The 20287-nt window shown below is 43.8% G+C and overlaps 2 protein-coding genes across 4 annotated transcripts in view; one reads left to right on the forward strand and one right to left on the reverse strand.

Moving 5' to 3' along the window:
• The window catches only part of Tagln (transgelin), a 911813-nt gene that overhangs the window by 236182 nt on the left and 655344 nt on the right, over window positions 1–20287 (reverse strand). The gene's annotated exons all lie outside the window — the stretch shown is intronic.
• Window positions 1–20287, forward strand: part of Sik3 (SIK family kinase 3) — a 214907-nt gene that overhangs the window by 158539 nt on the left and 36081 nt on the right. For all 3 annotated transcript variants that reach the window (XM_051197322.1, XM_051197324.1, XM_051197323.1), the window contains exons 5-6: window positions 9640–9764; window positions 10207–10330. In XM_051197322.1, the coding sequence (XP_051053279.1) occupies window positions 9640–9764; window positions 10207–10330 (249 nt within the window). The remainder of the gene's footprint in view (window positions 1–9639; window positions 9765–10206; window positions 10331–20287) is intronic.

Below are 20287 nucleotides of genomic sequence, written 5' to 3' on the forward strand. Positions count from 1 at the left end.
TGGTGGTACATACCTTTGATCTCAGCACTTGGGAGGCAGAGGCAGAGGCAGGTGGATCTCTGAGTTTGAGGACAGCCTGGTGGTCCACAGAGCAAGTTAGAAAAGCCAGGGCTACACAGAGAAACCCTGTCTTGAAAAACTAGAAGGAAAAAAAAAAAAAAAAAAAAAAGACACAACAACAACAAAAAAGTTATTTAAGACTAGCTGAAAGTTTTGCCAAAATTTCTTTCCCTATTTGTTATCTATTATTATTGTTGTTGTTGTTGTTGTTATATCTACAGTTTTCTTTTCTTCTAGATACCTATTTGATACCTTTAAGCTAGTAACTGAAAGAAAAAAGAGAAATGTAAAAATAAATAAACAAATAAATAAAAATAATGTTCCTTGTTAGCATTTATTTTGAGACAAGGTTTTCTATGTAGCCCAGGTTGGCCTCAGGTTTTTGGTTGTGGGGATAATACATATGTGCTACAATACCCTGCTAGTTTTGCTTGTTTTTAGTTATATATGAGTAGAATAGTAGAATCGTTTTGGTTGTCTTATGTGTCTTATTTCATGCAACATTGTTTGTGAGACTTATCATGTTTATATTGCTCTCATTTGTTCATGTTAATTTTTATAAAGTATTCTATGATATAACTATGTCACAAGTTATTTTCCGGTTCACAGTGATTTGGATGCCTTTGGTTCAGAGCTCTAGTAGCTGTAGTAGATGTTCCTAAGTGTCCTGGCATACTCTCAGACATAAGTGTGCTTTGCTAAACATACAAAAACGCAGACTTAGGAGTGAAAAGTGTAGGCTCCTAGTGATCCTGTTTCACTTTCTACTTGAGTAGGCCAAATGGAGATAATCTTTTCTCTGCAGTGATGAGTCTTATCATAATTTTTAGTCTTTGTTGACCTGGCAAGTGGGTAGTGGCTGTCCTTGCAGGTATTGTATGTTTTTGAGGCATGGTCTCACTGTGTGGCTTGGCTGTCCTGGAACATGCTTTGTAGACCAGGCTGATCTTGAAATCAGAGATTCACCTTCCTCTGCCTCCTGAGTGCTGTATTAAATTAAAAGTATGTCCCTCTGTGCCCATCTTTATTGTTTTTAATTAGCATGTATTAATCATATGGCTTTTTTGGTTTTGTTTGTTTGGGGAATTTTTTAGTTCTTTGAGAAACGGCATCACTATGTAGACCTGGCTGGCCTCAAACTCTTGGAGATCCATCTTCTTCTGCCTCCCAAGTGCTTGGATTAAAGACACGCACTACGGTTGAAGGGTTTGTTTTAATCATATGAAGCATAGAGTTTCATTATGAAATTTTTCTCTCTGTTAGTTTGACCTTTTGTGCCTGTTGCTTTTATTCTTTCCATGTCGGTTGATTTTTCACGTCTTTTTCCCATCTCCCTGCTGGGATGTCTGCCTTGGCTTGAGTCCCAGGAGATTTGGAATGTCTTTTGTGCTTGTATGTATATAAGCCTCTGGGTTGTATGGTATGGATAGCTTCTCTCACCCTGGGGTTCCTTATTAACATGTCTTTCAGTGAATGGTTTTTAATATCATTCTAAAAATATTTACTTACTTCATTTTATGTATGCCTTGGTGTAAATATGTGTACAAGTTCATTCAGTGCCCACAGAAGCCAAAAGAGGGCATTGTGTCCTCTGGGACTGGAATTTGAGAGGCCATATTGTCACTGAAACCCCAGTCCACACCTGGAAGAACAGTGAGTGGTCTTAACTGCTGAACCATCTTTCTAGTTCCTTAATAAAGTTTTACTATAATCGGCTTTGCCACTTTCCCTTCCTTTGTGAGCAAGAAGTGCTTTTCTGTCCCTTAGGGATTCTGCCCACTAGTTGTAATAATGCATGCTCATCACCAGGGGGGCCGAGGCAGTAAGACTACAAGTTGACCACCAGCCTGAACTGTAGAGCAAGTCCTTGTTTAAAAACCCCAAAGCCCTGCCTGCCATGTCAGGAGTTATCTGGAAATACAGATTAAACCACAATAAGACACTTCTTCATGTCCTTAGGACAGAATAATTGTAAACAACAGTGACAAGCATTAGCAAAGATGGCGGAATTGGGGCTCAGTACATTGGTGGTAGGAATGTAAAATACATGTTAAGGCATTTTTCCCCTAAAAAAAAACTAATAATAGACTTCCCATATGACCCAACAATGGAAATTCTTGGGGGCTGGGGTGGGCACGTGCGTGTGCGTGCGTGCGTGCGTGCGTGTGTGTGTGTGTGTGTGTGTGTGTGTGTGTGTGTCTGAGAGAAATAAACACTTTGATACATCATAAGAGTATTCATAGCATCATTCATGTAGGTAGGGCATGAGTAAAACCTGTAACTTTCTGTTCTGTCAATGAGAGATTAGTATAAGAGTATAGTATAAATGTTGTATATCTTTGTCCTTACTCAACAACAGAATCTAATGAGATACTGATAGATGATACAGTATGCGTATACCTTCAAAATATTACAAGCCGGAGGTGATGACTCACACCTTTAATCCCAGCACTCAGGTGGCAAAGGTAGGTGGATCTCTCTGAGTTCAAGAGCAGCCTGGTCCTACAAAGTGAGTTCCAGGACAGGCTCAAAAGCTACACAGAGAAACCCTATCTCAAAAAAACAAATAATAATAATAGTTACAATAATAATAGTAAGAGAAGCCAGTCATAAAAAGTCATAAGTTCTATGATTCTACCCATGTAAAATGTCCAAAATAGCCAGGCCCACAGTGATAGACGCAGTGAGTGAATGCCTGGTGCTGAGGTGAAGGGGAGAACTACTGGTTGGTACAGGGCTTCTTTCTGTGATAAAATACCCGACTATGAATGTACCAAAGCCACTGCCAATACACTTTAATTAGACAAAGTAATGAAATATGTTTTTTATATTACTTAATAAGGCTGTTGGGGAAATAAGAACAGTTTGTGAGTGAGCTGTGGTGAGAATGTATCAAAACTGAAGGTTATAGTTCATTATAGTTAAAGTCCTTTTATCTTGTCTTACAGAACTTCTCAAGGCAGAGAAGGGAGGAAAGGGAAGCAGAGGCCCAGCATCTACACCTGAGCTCATCTCACTGGTGCTGTTGTGCACTCTGGAGGGTTCTACCATAGGCCTAGTGCAGCACCCAGGGCAGTCCACTTACTTAGCAAGCCTGCTGAGTTCTCAGACCTTGATTCCCCTCTGCCCCTCTGTCCAGTCCACTTCCCCCCTGTGACTCCCCAGATCAACTAAGTCTACCTTTAATTAGTTTTGTGTGTAAAAGTGTATGTGGTATACATGTGGTTTCTGTATGTGTGTGTGCACCCGCACTTGGAGGCCACAGAGGACATCATGTGCACTTTTCTCCACTTTATTCTCAAAAGATAGGCTTTCTCACTGAACCTGCAGCTGGGGGTCCCAGATCCTCCTCCCCAGCATGTGTATGTTGTCTACACTTGGCCTTTTAGTGAGTGGTTCAGATTTGAATTCCGGTTTGTACAGGAAGCACTCCTACACGCTGAGTTATCTTGCTAGCCCCCTACTTCCTTTCTGAGTCACCCCTGGGATCATGTCCCTTGTACTTTTGGTTTGTCTGTAGGAACTGTATTGCTATGACCAACCCTAGAAGGTATTCCATATATTCATGTTGGATGAATGAGTAAAGAGATGGGGGAAGTTTCTTAGAGTCTTGTAGTGGAGGTGTTAGGAGTATGAAGCATTAGTAAACAAATAATGAAGAGTAGTAGAAACAAAGGCATTCCAAAGCCGAAATTTATGAAGAGCCTATTGAATAGAAATAATGACTTTCTAGGTTCAAAGTAACAGATCAAACATGATCTCTGAGACTTTTGCTGCAGTTAAATCTACTGTTTGGGTAGTTCTGACCCAAGCCAGTAAGAATCCATTCTTGTTTTACTCTTCACTTCATTTCATGTTATGAGTGTTTCTCTTCCATATTGGTTGATATTTCAGTTTATTTCGGTTGTACTATAAACAGTAAAAGCCGCTCACCCACTTCTTCCTAGCCCTGCTTTCTACCACACATCCCAGTGTTTCCCGCTACTCTGCTAAGCCATCAGCAGTACTCAAAAATAGCCTTCTGCTTGAAGTGTGTATGAAAATGCCCACAAAGGTAAGCAGCTCAGAGGAATGAGAGCAGATACTTTCTCCAGCTCAGTTTTTCAACCCCTCAAGTATTTATTAGAGGAACTGGGTTTTCAAAATGAGTTTCAGTGTTCCCCTGTGTTAATAATTTGAGGTTTCTCTTGCATGGATAATTTAAATCTTCAGAAACAACTTACATTAAAGCTAAATGCATGTTGACCTAGCCAGACTTCTGGCTTACCAACATGCATGGCAGTGATGAAGAGGACTGTGGGGTAAAGAGCTACTGGCAAGGAAGGCGATATGCTCTAAAGGAAACCTCAAGATTTACAGTACTATGTATGTCAGAAAGAAGGGCGGGCGTGGGCCTGCTGCATTTGGTACTTAAACTGTTTAAATTGCCTTTCACAGTATTACCATAGGCACTCCCCCACCCCCAGTCTCATTTGTGATGCCAGTGGGCGCTCTACTGCTGAGCCCATTCCTCTTTTTCTTTTTGTTCTGACACAGGGCCTCACTGAGCAGTCCAAGCTGGCCTCAAACTTGGGGTCCTCCTGCCTTAGCCTTCAATTATCTGGGGTTACAGACTTGTGCCATCAGTCTGATTTTGAGCAATTTATCTTTATTCACTTATGAAGAGTTTGAACAATGTTCACTATGTGTGGACTGTGATGTATAAAGTTGTTTTTCAAAAGTTGGATATTAGAAAGATTTGTGATATATCCTCCTAGCCCTAGCACTCAGGAGACCCAGACAGGAGGATCATGAGTTGGAGGCCAGCTTAGGCTACATAACAAGATCTAGTCCCAGCCTGGGCCACATAGTGAGATTGTTTCTCCAAAAAAGTAGATCAGTTGGTAGGACTTTAAATGTGGCTCATTCATAATCAGCATTTGCTGTCTATTTTGGGATTGAGTGTTGAATGGCCTGGAACTCACAGTGTAGACCAAACCAAGCTGACCTCAAATTCACACATAACCTGTCTCTGCCTCCAGAGAAATTAAAGGTATGAGCCACCATGCCAGGCCATAAGCAGTATTTCTTACACAATCCCTGTGCTTATAGACATGTTCGGTACTGTGGAAGAGTCAGCAAACAATAACTAGCTCTAAAAAAAAAAAAAAAAAAAAAAAAAAAAAGCAAAAAAAATTATTAAAAATGCTAGGACTGTATTTATATCATTTTTCTCTTACCCCTCACCTCTTCAGTCCCTTTCATGACCCCCGAGTCCTTCTCAAATTTATCACTTCTTCTTTAATTGTTAGTGGTGTGAACATTTGTGCTTGCATGTGTGTAGTTCTGACTACTCGTATTGGATAACTTATGGGGCCTCATCCCTGTAGAATAGAAGACTGACTCTTCCTCTCTTGCCAGCTATTTATTGCCTGTAGCTCTTTTTTCTTTTCTTTCTTTCCTTTTTGTTTTTTCAAGACCGGGTTTCCCTGTGTAGCTTTAGAGCCTGTCCTGGAATTAGCTCTTGTACATCAGGCTGGTCTTGAACTCATACAGATCTGCCTGCCTCTGCCTTCCAAATGCTGGGACTAGAGGGACCGCTGGCTGCCTGGCTTTGCCTGTAGTTCTTAATCTAGAGGTGAGACCCTGTAAGATTTCCTCTATCAGTGTTGGAATGTCAGCTGGTGTAGTCATTGTACAAGACTTGTTCAGACAACTCAAATAATTCTTAAGGAAGTAGGGAGAAAAAAAAAAAAAGAATAGACTTCTCCAAGGGAGGTAGAGTGTTTTAAAAGCTCGTGCGCGTGCGCACACACACACACCTAAAATAAAAGTAAGGACAGTGTCATGGCGGAGTACAGAAAAGTTAAGGGACATAAGAGATTTCACAAAGAGGTGTTCATTTCTGTTGATGCTTTGTTTCTCTTGCTATAATGAGTTGAATCAGGTCCCGAGCCCCAAGCCTCTTGTGATGAGTAAGTTATCTTTAACACCTCGGGTGGGATGGATAGGAGGTAGAGGTTCTTGGTAGGTGCCCATTGAATCATCAGTGTGAGATAGTACCAGTAGCCACATGTTCAGGAAATAACTGACAAAGTGATTTTACTCAAGTTTACTTTTATGAGCTTTTCTCGGGTTTCTACTGTGAATTAAAAACCCTGCAGAGACAAGAACAAATAGAACTATCCCCTCTGTCAGTAATGAGCAGAGAGCTTGAACATAGTAATACAGCTAAGTACAGAATAAGACAGAGTAGTGATTGGAATGTAGGAAAATAAACAAATGGCTATGGCAACCCAGAGGAAGCCATTGTCATGATATTATCTGCTGGAAATCAGTTAAAGCTTCATACAGGAAGTGATATTTGACTGGACCTTGAAAATGAATGGCATTTTGAAGGTGGAAAAGATAGGAGCAGGCCTGGCACAGACAGGAAGTAGTATAAAGAAAGACATGTAAACACAGGATGTGAGCCCTTAGTAATGGAGAATAGTCAGGGCTAAGTTAGAGAGCTATGTAGGGCTGGGCTGGCTGTGATGGACTTTAATGCCTGTGCTGCAATAAAGACTATTCTGTAAGCAGAAGAGAGCCAGCCACCTTTTTCTTCCTTCCTTCCTTCCTTCCTTCCTTCCTTCCTTCCTTCCTTCCTTCCTCCCTCCCTCCCTCCCTCCCTCCTTCCCTCCCTTTCTTCCTTCCTTCCTTCCTTTCTTTCTTTCTTCATTCCTCCCTCCCTCCCTTCTTCCTTCCTTCTTTTCTTTCTTCCCTCCTTCCTTCCTAGGAGGCAATAGGATCCTATTTTGTGTGATTGGGCTCTGAATGAATGGCTTAGAGGGAAACTGAGTGACATAGGTAGGAATCATAGTGGCTCTTGATCAGAGATGAGAAAGGCATGTAGAAGGTGGTAGGCAGGAATGCAAGCCAGAAAGATGGCTTAGCAATTCAGAGTATTTGCTGCTCAATCCTGAGGACCAGACTTCGAATCCCTGCACCTATGTCAGACAGCTTACAAAACCTAAAACTCCAGCTCCAAGAGATCCATTTCCCTCTGCGGACCTTCATGTGCACCCACACAGAAATGTGCACACCCTACACATGTAAATTTTTTTAAAAAAATATGGAAACAGAACAGGAGAGACAGATTCAAGATACACAAGATAAAGGTTATGAATGTTACCCAACTCAAAGGGAGAAAAGGAAAGAGGAGCTAAAGGTGATACCAGTGTCTTTAGTCACAGGTAGGTCCACCATTAGTGAACCCCCCCCTGGGCGCATCACTGGAAGAGCAGACCTGATTTGGAAAATGGTCTTCTTACAAACGGGTGCTGGGAATCCAGGACAGGAACTTATTAAGACTCATAAGCGAAAGTTTCCCAGTCGAGGGAGAGTAGAAGCTGTGGTTCCTGAAAAGTTAACCCTGAGGAGATCCAGAGCATGGAGAGGCAAAGCCAGCAGGTCCTCACTGGCAGACTCCTTCTCTGGCAGTTAGAAAGAAGGAACACAGAGAGCCAAAGGAGACATAGCTGCCAACAGGAAGGAGGGTAAGAGCTCAGGAGAAGCTCCAGGTAGGTAGGTACCGAGTCTTCAAGATGATAGGGTTGCAGGGAATGTGGTGTGCATGGGGCAAGACATAGTTCAACCTGTCCCAGGGGCTGTCCAGAGATCAGAATGTTTATATGCTGTGGCCTTTATCTTTAGACCTGTTTTGTTTGGTTTTTGTTTGTTTAGACAGTGGCTCACTGTGTGACTATGGCTGACCTGAAACTCTCTGTGTAGACCAAATCTATCTGCCTCTGCTTCCCAAGTCCTGGAATAAGGTGTCTCACCATGCTCAGCAAGCCTGCCATTTGTTTCTTTGTTTTTTTGAGACAGGGTTTCTGTGTAGCCCTGGCTGTCCTAGAACTTGTTCTATAGACTCAGCTGTCCTGGAACTCAGAGATCTGTCTGCCTCTACCTCCCAAATGCCAGGATTAAAGGCATGTGCCACCACCACCAAAGCCTGCAATTCTTGCCTTGTATTTTAGCATTGTTCCCAAAGATGGCTCCTCTGTGTCCTTTATTCCTTAGACTAGTGAGAAGAGAAAATGGAGGCAAGACTGTTAAAACAGAATTGAAGATAAAATGTAAATGTCCTATTGAGAAGGCGCCCATGTATTTCAAGCACTAGGCCAACCAGTGGACTCCAATAAATGAGATATGGTGCCTACTCCAAAACCAGAAGGAAAAATAATTGTGGAAACCACATCAGGAAGACCAGTGTCCTTAGCCCTATCTTAATGCTACTGTTGTGAACTACCTACCAGGCTATATAGAGAAGGGACAGAAGCAGGTACCTCACAAGAAGCTGTCTAGTTACCCAGTCTTGCTCAAACTATGGTCTGTGACCATTAACTTCAGGACCAGCTTTGGGAAGAAGATACAAAGTCACTGGTGCTTGTCATAAGTATGTATCCAGACAGGTTGTCTTCCTATAGAGATAGACTCAAAGTCCATAGGACAGGTGCCAGATGGAGGTCAGTGAAGCTTTCTGCTGCTTTTAGTGGCCCACTGGACACCTTCAGGCCCAAGTGAACAACAGTACTTTCATCTGGGTATGGTACCTCACACTGGGCAATACCAGTACTCAAGAGGCAAAAGCAGGAACCATGAACTCCAGGCCAGCCTGGTCTATATAGACAGATCCAGGCAAACCAAGGCTGTAAGGTCCAAGCCTGCTCCAAAAAGGTGGGGTGGGAGTCAGACCTTTTGCATCATTGAGGCTGGAGGTGAAAGGAAAAGTATCAGCTCAGGACCCCCAAGACCAGTTCTCAGCACAGAGGAGATTGATTTGCCCCAGAGGGACAGAGAGCAGGGAATAAGAGACAAAGACAGGAGATAGAGGGAGAAGGGGAAGGGAACAAGGGAAATGGGGCAGGATATTTGCCCCAAAGAGTCAAAGGACTGCTTCTGTATAGAGAGGAGACAGACATGGTCTGTAGGAAAAGGACAGTCTACAAAGGTTACAGGGGAAAACCGATGTTAGGTTGAGGTATTTAATTGAGCCAGAGGGGGGCTTTTGATTGCTGGACTACAATACTTTGATAGTTAGACCTTGATGGTCAGCCTCAGGAAGAGGAAGTGGCCTAATAAAGGAATAAACTTTGATGGCTAGTTTTAGAAATGTAATCTAATTTTTTTTCTATCTTTTTTTTTTTTTTTTCCCCCAAGGCAGAAGGAATGGGGGAGAAGGGCAAGGCCTGTAGAGCCATGACTGCCATGCTTGAGCTGGACAGAGTTCCTTCAGGGGGTGTAGTTCAGGATAGAGTCTATAAACCTGTTGTGAGTGAGGGCCTATGTTCTATGTCCAGTACAACTGAAAGTCTTCCAGCATGGGTCTCCCCTCCCTTCACCTCTCCTCTCTCCCTTCCCTTCTTCCCTCCCAAGACCCACACATGCAAGGCGTGTGCTGCATCTGACCTATTCCTAGTTCCATCAAGCTCAGGTGGCTGACTGCTTATTTCCTAAATTTGCTACTTCAGCTTGGTGACATTGCCTGTGCTCCACTGACCAGAGACTAGTATTTGCTGGGTTGATGACATGACTGTTGTCTATTTGCCTTTTTAGACTTCGGCTTCAGCAATCTCTTCACCCCAGGGCAGCTGCTGAAGACGTGGTGTGGCAGCCCTCCCTATGCTGCGCCAGAGCTCTTCGAAGGGAAGGAGTATGATGGGCCCAAAGTGGACATCTGGGTAAGTATTGCCCTTCTTACCACCCTGTTCCCCTCTCTAGATGACAGCTGTCCTGCTGTCATTGTGCCACATGTGAGTGGAGAGCACCTTCATGTGTGCTTGCAACCCCCAGTCCACGCAGACTCACATGAGCCTTGGATTCGAACTACTCCCTTTGCATCTGCAGAAGAACCCTGTAAGGGCCTGAGCAGATGGCACCTGTGCCAGGAACAGGGTTTATTCTTTTTGAGAACTGGGTTTTGAAAAATGTTGGGGATATCACCCAAAATTCATGTCTGGAAGCAAAGAAGACTTACTTCTCTGAAGACTATTGACCTTGACAGTGACCCATATTGTGTCAGAAAGAGCAAGACGTTGGTTCTATCATCTTCAGATACACTCTAATGGCCTCTTTTGTTTCCTCTGATGAATTAACTGTCTGTACTTTCTGTTTGGGATGCAGAGTCTTGGAGTTGTCCTCTATGTGCTTGTGTGTGGTGCCCTGCCATTTGATGGGAGCACACTGCAGAATCTGCGGGCCCGGGTGCTGAGTGGAAAGTTCCGCATCCCATTTTTTATGTCTACAGGTAAGGGTGTTGCCAGCACAAAGATATGACTGGGTGGATTCATGGAGAGTCGGGCATGTTAAGTAATTTCAAAAGGGTAGCAGTGGCGGGTAAATGGGCCATTTGACTGCTTTCTCAACTACAGTTTGCCCTAGTTCCTCTGAGAGGCAAGGTTCCTTGGAGCAAGGTAAGCAACTAGCTTTGGCTCAGAGAGCCCTCCCTGTCCTTGAATCTGTACTCTGTTCAATACGAGTGTGTCTGAGTGTTCATACTGTATGGATTAGATGAATCCATGTGTGTCGAGGCAGTGATCCCATCACTTAGTGGTGGTGGGATCAACATTTGTCTTTTCATCTGCCCCCCCCCCACCCTTTCACTGAAGTACAAGAGCTCCTTTGTTAGGCCTCAGATGCCCAGGACAAAGCAGTTTTTGCATCTTAGTCCTGGTGTGGTCTCATTTCCTAGTTCTATCTGTAGTCGTTGTTTGTTTGTTTGTTTTAATTCCTCTAAGTGAGTAGGAAGTAGGATAATTAGCTGTGGAAAAGTTTTAATACAGGAAACACACCAGAAACCCAGATTTTATAATTGCCTGACAACTTAGAACCTATGTGGATTTGACTTTGGTTGGGGACCGGGGGTTGGGGGGAGTGCTGTTAGTTTGTTTTGGGTTTTTTTCTTTCTTTCTTGACCATTTCTATGCATTATAAGAGGTCATGTCTGAGCCACTGTAGAAAGTGGTACCCTTTCCTTTTAAGGAAAGCATGTATACCTTTAAAATAAGTAGGTAGAATGTGGGCTAGCTTTAACTGAGTCATCACAGAACTGGTGACTTGGGAAGTGGTGTGTCAGATAAGGATAAATGCTGTGGGAAGATGGAGTGGAAACCTTTAGGATGGTGGGCGGGAGGTCATTCAAAGGATTACAGTTGGGAAGATGCGGGAGGACCACAGTCCGAAGACCCCAGCGAGGTAGCAACTCAGGGTGTGCCTGAAAGGGTTCAGGATAATGATATATATGGTCTGACCTATGGGGGTTTCTTCTACAAAATTTTATTATGGAAATTTTCAAATAAATTGAAGAGATGTTATAGTAGCTTTTAAAGACAATCACTGCAATTGCTGTACTGCTTGTTGAAAGGAGATTGTAGTGCAGTGCCGTGAAGTGTGCTACAGTGCAGTGCTGTGCTGTGCTGTGCAGTGCAGTGTAACCCAGTGCTGTGTATTGTGCTTTACTGTGTAGTGTATTGTAGTGCAGTATGATGCAGTGTAGTGCAGTGCTGTGTAGTGTAATGCATTGCAGTGCTGTGTAGTATGCATTGCTGTGTGGTGTAACGCAGTGCTGTGCATTATGCTTTGCTGTGTAGTGTAATGCAGTGTTGTTCAGTGCTGTGTAGTATAATGCAGGCCCATTGAAGACACTTGTAGCAAGGGAGCCTGGTTGGTAGGAGAGAACACATGGGCACTGAGGTTGGCTGTTCCCAGGCTGAGGAATAGGTGGGTTGGGGGACACTACTGCATACTGCACAGCAGGCATGTTGAAAGCATTTTACAAACATTAGCTTCCTTCAAGTATTATGAGCTTCGTAAGGTTGTCACCCCCACTGCACAGATGATACCAAGGTCAGGAGAGGTTAAGCAATTTTCCCTAGATAACACAGCTAATAAGTGGCTGGACTAGAATTTGAACCCAGGCAGCCTATCTCCAATAATGTTTGGTGTTGGATTTTATGTAAAGACAGAATAATTACAGGTAACTCTTAAGGTTTTTTACCTGAGCAGCAGAAACAATGAGGATAGCTGGAAGAAAATAGTTAAAATTTTAGAGATGGTTTTAAAGATGTCAGGTTCTAGGTGCCTATTAGCCATTTAAATTGAGGTTCTGGTTGTCAGTTGAATTTAGGAATAATTACTAACTTAAGATATCTATTTGAAAATCATCAATGTATAATGTCTAATGCTTACTCTCTGGGCATGGAAGAGGTGCCAAGGATTTTAGAGATCAGCAAAGTGAACAGGGATCGGAAGAATGGTTAGCAAAGAAAGCCAGAGTCCGCTTGTCTTGAAGACAAGTGAAGATGTCCCAGGAAAGAGGGAGTGAGATGTTGTGGGAGGCTGAGGCAGAGAGCAGAGAACTGACTGCTGAACCGAGAAGAGTAGAGGTCACTAGTGAGGTTTTGGAGCAGCAGGAGCAGGCTCTCAGATGGTGTGTGTGGAACAGAAGCAGAACGGAAGAACAGACAAGGACCAAGCCTCGACTTTTTCTAGCTTGACTGTACAGTGATGGAAGCAGAGAAGTGTGTCTGGATGGCTCTCTCCATGGTCATCAGGCGTCCTGACAGAAGCTCTATTTCCTCATTGTCTTAGTGATTGCCCAATATTATTTAGCACTTTACCATTCCCTACTAGGAGAAAAAAAATAGAATACTTATGTTCACAGCAGAATTGAACTGAAGGGACAGAGGATGCCCATAAGCCCTCTCCCCACAGCCTCTCTATTACCCACCCCGAGACACACACACACACACACACCCTGTCACTCAGAGCCTGTAGTTTGTTTACATTAGGGTTCGTTGTGGGAGTTGTGAGTCCCTGGGTTGTGACAAGTTTATAAAGACATTTATCCACCAGAGTCATCATACAGAGTAACCTCACCTCTGGGATGATCCTGTGTGCTTCTCCTATTCTTCCTCCTTCCTCCTCTCTCTCCCAACTGGCAGTCTTTGGTCCTTTCATACATTTTTCACTTGTCCAGAATGTGATGTGATATGATTGGACACACACTATGTGGCCTTTTGCATTGACCTTTACCTTAGGAACACATACAGGCATATCCGGTCTCTTGTGTCTTGCTAGCTCATTTCACTTTAATGCTGAGTAATACTCCCTTGTTTGGATGTACCATAGTTTATCCTTTCGCCCACTGGCGAGTGTCTTGGTTGCTTTCCAGCTTTGACAGTTACAGCAAGTCACTGTAATGTCCTTGTGCAGACACACATTTTCAGTTCACTTGAGTAAACTCCAAGGTGCATGAGTGTGAGGCTGTGTGGTAGGAGCTTGTTTAGATCTGTAATAGACTGCCCACTGCCTTCCAGAGAGCTGTGTAGTGTTGTTGTGAATGAGAGTTCTTACTGCTGCACGTCTCACCAGCTTTTGCCTTTAAGTGTTGGGCATGTCCTCTCTCACAGATGTGTGGTGGTTCTTATTTTAATTTGCAGCTCTAGCTCTAGGGTCTGTGGTTATGAGTATCTTTTCATTTGCTTCTTTGCTATCTGAGCATCTTTCTTGAGGTGTCTCATAGGGTCTTCATTTTTTTCCAAGAAAGTTTCACAGTGTTTCCCAGGCTGCCTTTGAAGATCTTAAGTAATCCTTCTGTCCCAGTCTCCCAAGAATCTGAGATATCTCCCTCCCTCCCTCCCTCCCTCCCTCCCTCCCTCCCTCCCTCCCTCCCTCCCTCCCTCCCTCTCTCTCTCTCTCTCTCTCTGGTATGGTCTGGGGAGTTCTTTAAGTAACAGTCCTGACTGTCCTGGAACTGACTCTGTAGACCAGGCTGGCTTTGAACTCACTGAGATCCACCTGCCTCTGCCTCCCAAGTGCTGGGATCAAAGACTTCTCTTTTTTTTTTTTTTTTTTTTTTTTGTTAGGGTTTTTCACTGTCTTCTACATTTTTCTTACGGCTTCTGAGACTCATGTTCTCTGTCCTCTGAGTAAACTAACTTAGTGGTCTCTGCCAGCTTTCTTGTTCTTGTTTATCGTTTAGATCTCCTCTTGTTCACATCTTCTGAGCCATCATTTTTACTGCCATGGCTTCTCTGATCACTATTAGGAGCAGCCCCCACTTAACTGTCAATTTCCGAATTCTCTCCTGAGGTCTAGCACTAATTTTCAACCATTTGCTACCTAGCATCTTTTTAAAACTTTGGTTTTTTGTTTTGTTTTTCAACACAAGATTTCTCTGTAGCTTTGGAGCCTGTCCTGGATTTACTCTGTAGCTAGCCCAGGCTGACTTTGAACTCATAGATCCTCCTGCCTCTGCCTCCCCAGTGCTGGGATTAAAGGTGTAGTGCTAAGAATTGAACCCAGAGCCTTGAGTGTGTCAGGCAGGCACTCTACCACGGGCCTGCAAGCTTTTGTTGTTCAGTGTGTTCGTTCCCCTTTATTTTTGAAGTCACAAAATGAACTTCATTCCCTAGTCACAAATTTTCTTTGTTGTCTGCTGTCTCAGTGAATTCTGTCCCCTTCTTGTTTCTTCTCTTAGTAGAGAAGGGCCAATTGGTTATCCAAGGCTGTACAGTCAGTCCCCCCCCCCCATTCGTATAACCACTGTATAGAACTTGTTGCCATCTTTCTTTCCTTGCCTAAATTAAGCAGTGGTCAAATCTGTGGATTTTTAGTTTCAGCCTTATATATTCTCCATGTTTTTGCCTGAGAAACTTTTGCAGACAGAAATAATAACACCTACACCATGCACACATACTTCCCATGTGCATACACACAAACACACAAATCTGATCATATCATTCTGTAGTTTAAAATGTTTCAATGGTTTACAATTGCCTCAAAGTCTACTCCTAATATGTCTAAAGCACTGAATTTCAAGCATATTTTTTACAAGAACCATAATAAATACATTTTATGCTATAACCCAGAACACACATATACACATGTGAAAAAAATCAAAGACAGAGTCATACTGTATAGCCCAGGCTGATTTTAAACTCAAGATCCATCTACCTCAGTCTCCTGAGTGCTGGAGTTATAGACTGTCACCAGCCCCACCCCAAGAGGTCCCTGCTCCAATACTGGGGCCAAACCTAGGGCTTTACTCAATTAGCCAATATCACCAGGCAGCCTGCCAGCATTTTTAAAGAGCAAAGCCTACTTTTCCTATGGGCATCACACCCCGATATATTTTATTCTGTCCCTTAGATGTTGATTGCAACTTCATGAATTGATATTGCAGCCAGTGTTTGTAAAACAGTAGCAGTAGAACTCCTTTGGGAGCTGGCCCCTACCTTGGTTAGACTCCCAACTCCCTGCTACAACCGGTTATCCTGACTTACTTCTGGGTCCTTAAATGTCATCTTTTCTGGAACAATTCCCTTAGCCCTCAATTCTTCCTTTTTCCCAGGCTCCTTCCCACTCACTCTTGTAGTGTAGAATCTAGTAAGAAGTTCAGTCAGTTACAAACAAAGAATGCAGAGGCTAGGAGACAGCTGTCAGTGAAGTGCTTTCTTCACAAACACAAAGACCTGAGTTCGATCCTCAGAACCCACTAAAAAGATTGGGTGTGGTGGCACGTTTGTCATTCAGCGGTTGGGAGGTGGGAGCATCCTTTGGGCTTTCTAGCCAGCCAGTGTAGCTTACTTCAGCTCTAAACCAGTGAGAGACCCTGTCTCAAAAAAGGTGGGTGGTACTTCTGAGGATGATATACAAGATTGTCCTCTGATCTACATATCCACATTTAAAAAAAGAAGAATCTTGATATTTCCCATTTATTTTTTGTCTTTCTTAGTCTTACTATGACTAAGTAATTCTTTCATTATATGCCTTCCATCCCAGACTCTGAATGTAAGAATATATGGTGAAGAAACATCTTTCCCATGATTATTTATACTCTACCTGAGTGTCCGGCATGCATCAGGACTTAATGCATACTAAATCTGTGTCAGAGTCAAGCCCTCCCGTGGTCCAAAGGCGTTCATTTATTCTTAAGATTAAAATCAAGCCTGGTTTGGCATGGTGGTACAAACCTTCCAGGCCAGCCCTCAGAGGCAGGTGGATTGCTCTCAGTTCAAGGCCAGCCTGGTCTACATAATGAGTGAGTCCTTGTCTCGGAAAAGAAAAGGGAAGAGAAGGGGAGGGGAGGGGAGGGAAGGGGATCAGAACTTGGCTGATTGTAACCCTGACCCCCTGCAGTACTCCCTCTGTCCCTTCTGCTTCTGTTGTGCTGACCTCCGGCCCCAGGCTTTATTCATAAGAAGGTCCTTGTCATTCTCTGACTCAGCAGGCAGGCCTCTGAGGGTTCTCCTGACCCCACACCACCACCAGTGGCTTTCACAGTTCTGTTTGTCTTTAACACTTGTCACAACTCCACATGCTGTTTGTCTTCTCACTCCCACTTCATCGCCAGTTGACAGGGACAAGTGTTTAGATTTTGTTCACTACTGTGCTCCCAGGCCTTGGGATAGTGTCTGAGTTCTGGTAGGCATACATAAAGATGTATAGAGGGAGGGAATTAATGCACAAGTTTGTTAAAATACAGCCTACAAAAACCTTTCCAGAGGGAATACTCTTACTCAAACAATATCAAGAAATTACATTGTATGTGCCGATAGTCCCAGCACTTGGGAGGTGGGAGCAGGAGGCTCAGCAGTTGAAAGTCATCTTTGGCGTCTTAGTGAGTTTGAGGCTATCCTAGGCCACAGGAGATCCCGTGTCAGTCACTGCTCCACTGGCAGACACGCAAAAACATACATTCCTGTAAATCTTTCAAGTTTACCAAGTATTTGTAAAAAACAAAAGTACAGTATTCCTGTATTTCCTCCGCTTTAAACTGTGTGATCATGCTGTGGAATCATCCCGTGTATTATTTTATTGTTTGCTGGTGAAGTTTAGAGAAAAGAGTTGCCTTGTTAAAGCCACACAGATCATCATGGCGTAGCCACTCCTCAGATGCTATATTGTGGTGCTCAGCCTCACAATTGCAGAAAAGGGTGGATCAATAAACTACTTCCTCTGCTTCTCCAGTGTCCAGATTATTTCCTGTGAGAGGTCTGGATCCACTCTGTCCTCCACCCCAGCCAGCCTCTCCCACCATGGCAAATGTTCTTGCTCTATCAGGCCTCCCCAGGCTGCTTGCTGAGAGTAGGCTCCTGGCAAGTAACTGCTGAGACCACAGTAAGTTATCATGAAGGCGGAAAGACTGGAAACGGCAGTGGGGTTGTCCTAAATATTGTCACTCTTTATCCCGGAGAGGAAATTCCCTGAGCAGAATAAGGCTCTGTAAGATTAAGTACAGAAAATGAGAAATGAACCAATGTAGGAAAGGAGAAATCATAGTTGTTCTTGATTTCTGAGCAAAGACATTCTCCAAGCATGGAGTTCAGGCTCATTGGAGGGGAAGCTGAAGGTCTGGACCTGGGCCCTCTTTCTGTCTCTGGACATTGTTGTGCTGTACTAGACCTGCACTGGTTCTCTTTGTGGAGGTCAGAGCTGTCATGCCTTCGATCACTCTCTTTCTGTGTCTGTCACTGTTCCCTGGAGGGCAGTGTGGTCAAGGAAAGTGCTCAGAACAAGGCTCATTCCCTGCTGTCACCAGCTTGAGCCTTGCTTACTGATGTCTGTGGAAAGACCTAGAACTCCAGCAGAGCTCCCATAGTTTTCTGCATTAGCATGTGAGACACTGAGAAGACCCTCTCCACTGTCCTCTGGCGCAGTTGTATTACATGGTGTTACTCTGTGTGGAACAGCAGGCTCTGCAGATGGACGCTGTTAGTTCAAGAGTTTGAAGTCCCTTTTCTGCCAGTAACTGTGGGATGATGTTGTCTTCACACAGTGGGTCAGAGCCAGCTAGACACAAGGGTTCTTCCCTGGCTGTCCGGAGATCAGCTAAGATCGTATACTGTTAAATGGCATTTGTTCTCGATGGACTGATTTTATACCATGGGCACATTTTCTCCCCAAGCTCTAGGACAGCAAGCAGGGCTGTGTTTTATACAGCCACAGTCTAGGAGCGCATGGCAGAACATACATCCGTTTTCAGCAAATGTTTTGAAAGAAATACGGAGGAAATTGTTCTGAAAGAAATGCAGAAGAAATCACAATGTCCCAAATGATGGTACACACCTTTAATCTAGCAGTTAAGAGGCAGAGGCTGACAGATCTTTGTGAGTTTGAGGCTACATAGCAAGTTCCAAGGCAGCCAGAGCTATATAATAGAGACCCTGTCTCAATGTCCTACCCCCCGCCAAAGAAAAGTTAAGGAGAATGGTCTTACTATTTAACTATAAAATCTTCCTTAGACTTGGTTGTATTATTAAAGTTATAGGTAGCTCACTGATGGTCTGACTCACTCTGTAAACCAATTGGTTTTTGTATTCTTTTGTTATTGTTTAGATGACTAGATCAAGTGACCTCTGCTTAGTTTGAAAAAGGTGTTCTGAGCCAGCTGGCTCAGGCCTGTCATCCCAGCACTCAGGAGGCTGAAGCAGGAGGAACACAAGTGAGTTTGAAGCCACATGAGCTATATAGTAAGTTGGAGGCCAGACCATCTCACAGAGGGGGTGGGAAACAAACCTGTTTTGCTGTACGGTAAAGTTGGCTCTGAGTCTCTGTTTAGTCACGTTTGGTGTGGGCCAGTGTTTTTTAAGTGAAGCTTCTTGGATTAACCCAGAGCTCATCATTCAGGTAACATCTTAGCCTTAGCCATGCGCCAGGTAGAGCGGGAACTCAGTTTCCTGACCTCAGATAAGATGAGGCCTGGTTTGGCCAGTGTCAGTCAGCAGAGGCTTCATTTGACTCCTCCCCCGATGGAAGCCAACAACTTAAGCATTTGATTACTAGATTCATTCCCTAAAACTACATTTTAAAACCATGGCTGTGTGCTTTGCCTGATTCTCCTGTTAAATACCACCTATGAGCAAATGTAGTCAGATCATTTACTTAACGGAAGGAAAATTAATTTACTATGAAGAAACTGTACTGATGCTGAGTGCATCGAGATCTCTTGTGGGCAATACTTTTGAGTCCTTATTGATTAGACTTCATTGGGACTTAATTAGCTGTAATATTGCATAAGCATTTTATCACTGGGAATGCAAGACCCCACTTACATAACGCTTCTGATGGAGAATATGGCCTGCAGCTACTCCCAGCAAGCTTCCACTTAGAGGAAAGTAGCTCTGCCTCATCAGCTCACTCATCAGGAACCACACCGTGTCTCCCTTGGTGGAAAGCACTTTGTGGAGAGGAAGAGGACTGGGAATGGATGTCACTTCTTCCCCCCCCCCCCCCGCAGGCTGTGAGTGCAGAGGGGCGGGGCATCTGCTCTCTCTCTCTCTCTCTAGGGAGAAAATCTGTGGTGCTTTGGTTTCCACTCACACAGAAAACCGTACGTATCTAATGGAGAGAGCTGGGTGAGGTGCCACACAGCTGTAATCCCCAGACTTGGAAGGCAGAGGCAGGAGAATCACAAGCCCCCCTCACTCAGCTATACACCGTTTCAGAGCCAACCTGTGATGGCTGAGAGCAGCTTCAGACACGAAACAGAGCTATACCTGCTTTTCAGAGGGAAGCACTCCTTGCACCGTTCCCATGAGTCCACCTAACTTTCTAGAAAACCAGGGACTAAGTGTTGATAGTGTTGTGCTTAGTACTATCCTTTTCATTTGAACTGTTTTCTGGATTACAGAAACCCTATACAGAATAAAACAGAGAAAGACAATTCTAAGTAGAAGCTTGACTCCTGAGGTTGGGTAGGTAATAACTAACATTGGGTTCCTGTGTACTAGACACTGTTGATTTAACTGCCTAAAGCTCAGCAGGCTCACTCTATCCCATGAGATATGCTGCGTGATGGGTCGCTTGATGGGTACAAAAATGAAGGCTGAGCAAAACTAAGGGATGTCCTCACTGAGTAAGTGCCAGACCCTAGCTTTGAACTCTAGCAGTCTGGCTTCAGAGAGCACCTAACCATTCTTGGCTCTATCTAGTTCTCAGTAAATGCTATCAGGCAAGTGAGTCAGACATCAGGAGAGTCCCGTGGTGGCTGTCAAAAAAAAAAAAAAAAAAAAAAAAAAAAAAAGACTGAGGGCAGGCCAGGCGATGGCTCTGCAGTAAAGGCACTTGTCACCAGGTTTGATGACCTGAGTTCACTTCCCAAGACCTAGGTCGCAGGAGCACAGAAGCTAACACCACCAGTTATCCTCTTATTTACTTACACACACACACACACACACACACACACACGAGAGAGAGAGAG

Source organism: Phodopus roborovskii, unplaced genomic scaffold, assembly GCF_943737965.1.
Source record: "Phodopus roborovskii unplaced genomic scaffold, PHOROB, whole genome shotgun sequence".
In the NCBI taxonomy this organism is placed as follows: domain Eukaryota; kingdom Metazoa; phylum Chordata; class Mammalia; order Rodentia; family Cricetidae; genus Phodopus; species Phodopus roborovskii.